Source organism: Cebus imitator, unplaced genomic scaffold (assembly GCF_001604975.1).
Source record: "Cebus imitator isolate Cc_AM_T3 unplaced genomic scaffold, Cebus_imitator-1.0 Scaffold32, whole genome shotgun sequence".
NCBI classification, from domain to species: domain Eukaryota; kingdom Metazoa; phylum Chordata; class Mammalia; order Primates; family Cebidae; genus Cebus; species Cebus imitator.
This window is the reverse complement of record NW_016107347.1, coordinates 3,709,925-3,718,437: the sequence shown is the minus strand read 5'-3', so window position 1 is coordinate 3,718,437 and position 8,513 is coordinate 3,709,925. Positions and strand designations below refer to the sequence as shown.

The 8,513-nt window shown below is 40.0% G+C and overlaps 1 protein-coding gene across 2 annotated transcripts in view; it reads left to right on the top strand.

Annotated features, from left to right (window-relative positions):
* SLC22A15 (solute carrier family 22 member 15) overlaps positions 1-8,166 on the top strand; it is an 87,176-nt gene extending 79,010 nt beyond the window's left edge. Inside the window, exons 9-12 of one of the 2 annotated variants that reach the window (XR_001823751.2) lie at positions 1,193-1,313; positions 3,167-3,243; positions 5,267-5,455; positions 5,767-8,166. Coding sequence is in view for 1 of the 2 variants with exons in the window: in XM_017524201.2 (XP_017379690.1) it covers positions 1,193-1,313; positions 3,167-3,239; positions 5,267-5,455; positions 5,767-5,856 (473 nt within the window). In the remaining variant the exon portion in view is untranslated. The remainder of the gene's footprint in view (positions 1-1,192; positions 1,314-3,166; positions 3,244-5,266; positions 5,456-5,766) is intronic. The other variant, XM_017524201.2, reaches the window with a different exon arrangement.
* Positions 8,167-8,513: the final 347 nt, after the last annotated feature.

Here is an 8,513-nt window from a genome sequence, read left to right as displayed (position 1 = left end):
GGAAATAGGGGAGGGACGGTGGGGGGTGGGGAGCTGGGGAGAGATAGCAAGGGGAGAAATGCCAGATGTAGGTGATGGGGAGGAAGGCAGCAAATCACACTGCCACATGTGTACCTATGCAACAATTTTGCATGTTCTTCACATGTACCCCAAAACCTAAAATGCAACAAAATAAATAAATGGGAAAAAAAAATGTAAGTGCCTCTGTACAGTTCTGAAATATACCATTAAAATGGTATGTTAAAAATGAAACTTATAATTACTATTGGAAGATGAAACTTATAATTGCTATTGATTAATAATTCAAGTGAGAAATTGAGGAGTAAAAGAAGTTTTATATTTAGATTCTTGTTCTTTAAAGAACGTTGGCCAGGTGCAGTGGCTCACACCTGTATTCTTAGCACTTTGGAAGGCTGAGGCTGGTGGATCTCCTGAGGTCAGGAGGTCGAGACCAGCCTGGCCAACATGGTGAAACCTTGTCTCTACTAAAACTACAAAAATTAGTCGGGCATAGTAGCGGGTGCCCATAATCCCAGCAACTCAGGAGGTTGAGGCAGGAGAATCGCTTGAGCCCAGGAGGCGGAGGTTGCAGTGAACCAAGATCGTACCACAGCACTCCAGCCTGGGCAACAAGAGCAAGACTCTGTCAAAAGGAAAGAAGGAAGGGAGGGAGGGAAAGCATCTTTGATCTTCTGGTAGTAATTGAATGGCATTGTTTCTTGCCTTCTCAATGAAGGACCAAGGACTGCAAATTGCAGATAAGAGCTTTTCTGGAGCTTACCACTATCTCATGTATTTATCAGGACTTGTTGTACAGATCACTGTTTTTACATCATTGATTATGTGAGTAAGATGGGAAGAAATGAGAGTCAAGTTACACCCTTGGAAGATGAAATTTATAATTTGTATGATAGTATGTAAGTTTTCAGGGTACTCTCATTCAGGAGTAGGTGAAGGCTTATCACGCCTAATGACACCAGTATATAAGTTTTCAAGGGTAGAGCCAAAACATTGAAAAATAGTTGTGTGTGTTTGTGTGATTACCAAACCTTCTGAGTGTGTATTTGGTTACACTACCTCTTTGCTCTTTGAGATCTACATGAATGCTGCCTGCTCCATCAGAGTGAAACGTGCCATTTAGAGGAATTGTTTTAACTGTGGGTCTCACAGTCACTCTCCTTGCCCTTCTCAGACACAGGTGTGTTTGCAGTGGTGAACAGCCATTCCTTGTCCTTGCTGGGGAAGCTGACCATCAGTGCTGCCTTTAACATTGTTTATATCTACACCTCTGAGCTTTACCCTACAGTCATCAGGTATGTGTCTCATAGAGCCGCGCATTCTTCACACATTCTATACTTTGTCATCCATTCTTGCACCAACAGAGGTGTGGTACTCATTTCATCTGCTTCTGGAGTTAGTGCGGGGCAGCAGTAATTCGGCAAGCAGTTGAGGCTGAGAAGCTGCCTTTGCAGACTGCTGCTCTCTGCCTGCTTAGCTAGGAACGTGTCACTTTATGGTGGACCGAATTCCCTAGTGTAAGTTGTAAGAGAAGTACTCTACGCTAGGCATATTCTGTCACCCAAACAGTGCGTAGATGCGGTTACTATTTTGGTGGATTTATTTATTTATTTAATTTTTGAGATGGAGTCTCGCTCTGTTGCCCACACTGGAGTGCAATGGCTTGATCTCGGCTCACTGCAACCTCCGATTCCCATGTTCAAACGATTCTCCTGCCTCAGCTTCCTGCGTAGCTTGGATTATAGGCACCTGCCACCACACCCAGCTATTTTTTGTATTTTTAGTAGAGACAGGGTTTCACCATGTCGGCCAGGCTGGTCTGGAACTCCTGACCTCGAGATCCCCCTGCCTCAGCCTCCCGAAGTGCTAGGATTACAGGCATGAGCCACTGTGCCCAGCCAGCGGTGGCTTTTATTTATTCAGTCACCCATCCTGCATCAGACATAACAGACAAGGGGGCAAGCTTCCTATTCTCTCAGATCCTACATTTTAACACAAAATACACACATTTTTTTTGAAAGATAATTTCATGTAGTAATAAGAGAATATCAGAGTTAAACAGCAATTGTTAAAGCTGGGTTCTTAATAAGATTTGCTTATATTGAAAAGAATAAATATCCAGCCTAATAAATTTCCCTTCATAAAATAAGTCTAAAAGCAAGAAACACACCCAAATTTGAAGGATGGGGGTGCAGCTGAGGCTTTGCAGAACTGCTTCTGTGGCCTGGGCAGGTATTTCCTCAGCCAACCCTTGCCCAGTCTTTTAGAGGATCGTTCCAAACTATCCTTCTCCTTCCCTTATCCATGCAAGAAGCCTCATGGTTCTTTCTGCCTGTTAATTTAAAATTATTATTTCCTAGCAAAAGATCAGAGTGTCTGCAATTGGCTAGTAATTTCCTGGTTGGTCCTATAACCTATTTTACCTGGTTACTGGCTGTAAAACTAGGATGATGATTTTGTCCAAACTGAGACAATTTGGAGAGCAAATGTGGGTGTTATGAACATTTCAGCTGGGATTACAGAGTGTTGTATCCCTCTACCCAAAGCCATTAATTACCATTCTCTCTCCCTCCCTCCCTCTCTGCTTCCCACCTTTTTTATGCCTGCACTCCCCATAAAGGTGTTCTTGATTTCCTGACAGTACACACTTAGTCAATTTCTATATATTTGCTTAACACTTCGTTAATTAGTTGAGTTTAAATAAATGAGCAGCCTTTTCAGATCATAAAACCCTTGCTCTCTGTAGGAGATCTAAGACATAAAAATCCATAAGAACTTTTAATTTAAAAATATTCAAATGCTCATTTCTGTATCATCCTCTGCATGCACTGTCCAGAATGGTAGTTACTAGCCTCGAGTAGCTATTTAAATGTAAATTAAATTAATAAATAAACATTCAGTTCTTCATCCTCACCGGCCACATTTCAAGCACTCAGTAGTGCATGTGTCTAGTGGCTTCCACATTGGACTGGGTAATTATAGAACATTCTTAGCATCTCTGGAAGGTCTAGTAGGCAGCTCTAGAACTCTCTCTAGGATCCTGTGCTTCCACTTCAGGACATGCTATTCAAGGTCCACTGCTGCCTCGCAAGTGTGTCTTAATTCCCCCGCTAGAACTTATTGATGTGTTTTTACTTATGCTTTTCAGGAATGTTGGGCTTGGAACTTGTTCCATGTTCTCCCGAGTTGGTGGGATTATTGCTCCCTTCATCCCCTCACTGGTTGGTTTGTACCTTCTAGTTTTGTTTTTCTTGATTCTCTGCTTTGAAAATGCTTATGCTTTTGAGTAGAAAGAGGTGATGAACAGATGTCATTTAAGATCAGCTGCCACAAATGTCCCTTTTAGATAGTACTCCATCAGGGCAGATGAACTCTTATCGAGGATTCATTTGCCTCCAATGGGTCTGATTTTTTGTTCATCTGGATTCATTGGAGGGTCTGCTAATGCCAGTGTGCCCCATTCCTGTCCCCACAAAAAAGTCAGTCAACTGATAAATATGTATGACACTTCGGCTGTGTACTGGGCTCTATGCTGAGCACTTTATAGATATCATCACTTGCAATTCTCATAGTGACCAAAAAAGGTAGGCATTGTTGTTACCCTCATATTAAGTATGAGAAGTGCTACAGAAAGAGGTTAAATACCTTTCCCCAAGAACACACCTCTTAGAAAACAACATTAGAGCAGAAATATGCCTCGCATTGTATCTGTTAATATTTTTTTGAAATTTTCCAAGTTTGATAGTCAAAGTAAAGGAAACAGATTAAATGACAGCCCTAAAATCCTTCATCTTAAAATGCTCAGAATCTGAGAAAGAACCCAGGGGACCCCTATGCAAATCTTTCCTTAGTTTGATTTGTGACTTTCCCCAACCAACTGGGGAAAGGCAACTAGATTTGGTGTGGGGCTTGTGGACCTCTTCTGTCGACAACTGTTCATTACTTAGGCAGGTCTCTGAAGTGCCATTGTAACCTTTTCATTTTCTGAGGTGCAGTACATTTCCCTTCTCTGAGTATCTCTTTCCATTGTCTCATGATTAGTTTTAGGTCACAAGACCCTTCTCATGAAGGAGTCATGTTAGGTCTGTGTTTTATTCTGCAAAATATAGGACTGTTAAAGATGTCTGACCTCAGATAGCTATCCTAGAACATTATAATACCCAGCACTGTGTCTCTGTTGCTTCCTATAAGTTTAGAAGAAGGGAAAGTGTGTGTTCCCCTCGTTTCAGCAACAGGCCCACAGTGCTGGACATACATTTGCATGTAGATGCCTAGAGATGAGAGATTCTCCTCTTCCCTCTTCCTCCTCATCCCCTCTTCTGCTCTGTTCTGTCTCTCCCTCCTCCTCTCCCTTCTCCCTTTTCCACCTCCTTCTCCATTATCTCTTCACTTTGAAAAATCAGGAAAAATTTGTCTGAGGGGAAATTATAATTAGTAGTGGACCTACCCATGGAATTTGGAAGCCCAAACCAGAAGATCATAAAGCTTAGCAGGAATTCTAGAATGTTGATCAACTCAGAAAAGCCCCAGAGAAGCACCCTGGAAGCAACTGTTTTTCATGTTTTCTTTGAACCTGTTTGTGATGAAATGTTTCTGTTTTCCTGAATATAAGTTTTGGGTCTTTGAAACAATTGTTTGTATCACCAGCCCTTTACCATGTTCAATTTAAGAAGTTTATAAACCATATGCCTATGGTAGGGCTGGTTTTTTAAAAGAATTTTTATGCCTTTAATCCCTGGACCTCTCAGTTATGGTGTTAAGGTACATGGGATGGCTTGGCCAATTCCAGGATTGAGAACTTTAAAGTTCATCATCAGCAAGTATTTTTGGGGTGCCTCTGTCTGAAGTGTGTGTGGAGAACACTGTTATAAGTTGCTCGTTCACCTGGAATGGAAGCTGAACTATGAGATGATGCCTTGTCAACTCTGGCCATATACGCCTGCCTGCTCAGAGGCAGCCTGACCTTCTCCCATAGTACCCACCCCAGGCATGAAATTGCTGCTTCTGATCCACAAACCAGTGCTGTCCTTTTATTTACTCCCAGCTCTGCATGCCCAAGGAATGATTCTCTGATTTCCCAGGATAATTCTTTATGTGGAAAGAAGTGGTTTATAGTGAAGTCTAGTGGGAGGTCATGAAATGGGTGGTACACATGACAGTTTCTCAGTCATGTGACTGCTTGCCTTACATCCTAAGGAACCTAACACTCTGGTTTTGTTTGTTTTCATTCCACTCCCTACCTCCGCAGAAATATGTGCAATGGTCTTTACCATTCATTGTCTTCGGAGCCACTGGCCTGACCTCTGGCCTCCTGAGTTTGTTATTGCCAGAAACCCTTAACAGTCCGCTGCTAGAGACATTCTCTGACCTTCAGGTGTATTCATATCGCAGGCTGGGAGAAGAAGCGTTATCTTTACAGGCCTTGGACCCTCCACAGGTGTGATATTTTTCTTAATCATTATACCACTTGGATGTTGGCAGTTATTGAAAAAAAGAAAGTTTGGGTTAAATTAAATAGAACTGAGTAAAACTGCTGGAAAACAAAGGTAGGATCTAACAGTGGCTGATTTTCAGAGAAATAAAGATGATCGATGATTCATTAGCTTTTCTAAAACATTTTAGGAGCTAATTTCTTGGGGGAATAGATGTCATAAAAATACATTTGTCAGTTCAATAGCTAGATGGTAGTTTCCATTTCAGAAATGTCGTGACATCATTTCACTGCCCTTGTCTTCTTTCCTGTTTCAGTGTGTGGACAAGGAGAGCTCTTTAGGGAGCGAAAGTGAGGAAGAGGAAGAATTTTACGATGCAGATGAAGAGACTCAGATGATCAAGTGAAGAACCCTAGATTCCCGCTAAGAAGCAAAGGATCATCTTTTATGCCTCTGGCTAAGGCAGGTTCTCATGAATCTTAAGAGAGTTGTAAAAAGAGAGGCTTGGCTTGAACGTACATAGATGGTACCTGGTGTGGACTGGTGTTTTTAGGCCCAGAAGTTGGAGAAGAGATCTCATGAGAGACAACATCACTGCATTGAGAGAATAGTTGTTAATTTGTTTAAAATTTAAGTTCTGCTCAGAATCATAACATCTGGCAGAACAGCCCAAACCCACATTCCAGAGTGGTAGGCTCATTTGTTTCTAGAGGTTTCATCATTTTGCTTTTCCTTCATCATGATCTAAATAAAGGCAGATATGTAAAATTTCTCACTATTTTGGTGGAGTAAGATAAGCTATCCTTAAGATTTAATCTTTATACTCTGATGTTGGACATTTGCCCCTATCAGTTGCTCCTCAGGAATATTCTGGTACAGGTTAACATCAGCATTTTAATTTTGTGTGTAGGGAAAAGCACCCAGAGGTCATCTGTGTGTCCCGAGACCCTCCAGCTTTTTCTCAGCTGATGAAATGTGAGTCCTCAGCTTGGTACCCAGCCTGCTGGTTGACTGGGGCTCCTCATGCCTTGAGTCCCACAGGTGATTTATTAGGAAAATCCAGATGTACCAAAGCAGTTTACTCAGAGTCAGTAGTGTGGCTGTGGCTGCCTGTCAGCTCCCTTGGATACTATATTGTGTGATTTCTTCATTTCCCACTAATATGCACATCCAGCAAAATTTCCATCTGAGATTCTAGTACTTCACACTCATGCCTAACAAATGAGAAAGCTTTAAGGAGAGGGCAGTTAAACAGTGACATGTTGAGTACTTGGAGGGAAAAAAAAAAGATAGTTTTTAATAAGGGAGAAAATAAAATTATCTTTGATAAATTTTTATTTGTTTTGCTTTCAGTATTGTGCCAGGAGGGATTTGAACAATATTTAAAAATGTCTTGTCCTAGATCTAATTAGACAGCCCCCACCTGTTTAATTAGAATGGAAGGTTCAGCAATTTCATAGGAAATGTTGGTTTTTCATTAAGTGCAACCAACTTTCAAGTGAATCAAAATTATAATTGATTTCCTAAAATCATGTCCCGAAAATGTTTTCCCATGAAACTCGAATACTATCTCGAATAGGAATGTAAACCTAGAGTCAACAATCTTAGGCAGCATTGATTTAGCTCACTTTCCCAACGAGGAAAATTTCTGTGTTTTCAGAATTTCCATTTCTACTAACCTCTTGGAGAAAAAGAAATTGGATTAGAGGTAGACAGAAGATGTCACTGTGACTGCTTCTGGAAGTGCTGGAAGCATCACCCCAATTGGCTCCAAATACGTTTTGTTGCACATTGACTTCTGGTTTGCACTATATCAGTATGTACCTTTGTGATTGTTATTTTTATGTCTTTTGTGCCCTTGATTATTAATTAGTCTCTTTATAAACAGAGGCCATTTCCACTACTGTTCATTTTTCCCTGCTGTGCCCTAGACACAGTAAGGACCTAGTAAAGATCACTGTTTCTAGCCATCAGGGAGATTGTGGAACTCCTCCCAGTATACTTTTTGCAAACTCCAGGCAAATCTGACCCAAACTCCCAAATTGTTGTATTCTGCTTAAGTTTCTCTGGAAAATAGATACTTTCTTACCATCAGAATAGGAAGAGAGGAAGAACTTACAGACACTTACTTAAAAGTTCTTCTTAAATGGTGGTTGGGAATTTAAAATAAAGCAGTGAACTAACATATACATAATTTTTGATTAGTTGGAGCTTTCTTTGTATTATAAGAGTAATATATCCCATTACAGAAAATTTGGAAACTAGAAATTAAAAAATATATCACTCATATGTCCAACATCGAGAGAAAACCAGTGTTATGGGTATATTCTACTTGAAGACCAATTGGGAGTTCATCTCTTTAGTGGTACTGGGTTCCACTGCCTCTGGCTAAACAGAGTTCAGTGAGTTCTATCCCTGAGTTTCCTAGCTGTGGAGGAGAAAATAGGAGGGAGAGATCTACAATTTGAATACGTGTTACTTAATAAGGTAAGGCTGGCCATCAGTTGCTTATGTCAGTTGTGTCACTAAATTTTCTTTCTAGATAGTCCTTGAGCAACATTTAATAATTACTGTTTTTAATTTCTACTGCCTTTATAAAATCAAAATTTTCTCCTTTTGATAATAACTGTTGAAGACTATTGATGTAGAGAATGTGTATGTGTGTATATTTATACTGATTAAATTATTGGAAAACTTTTCATTGATAGGTGATGTATTTTGGTTGTGCAGATGGTTTGTAAAATGTATTCTGTTTTTTTATTATATTCAAAATTAATTTTTTTCCTCCTAAAATGAAGCTAGAAAAATAAATGTAAGATATATAAGAAACCCCAGAGTTCTGAGGGTGAAAGTTCTCATTAGCAGCTTGTCCAAAATATTTACATCACACAAATATTTTGAAAAAAACCGTGTTGAAGTTTTCTGATTTTGTGAGTTACAACCACAGCCCATTAAAGCCAATATTTGTTATTTGGCTGCTTTCAAGCCATGCAGATATTCTTTAATATTTAGAAATGAGCAAATAAACAAATTGAGGCAAATAAATGAATAAAATGAGTTTCT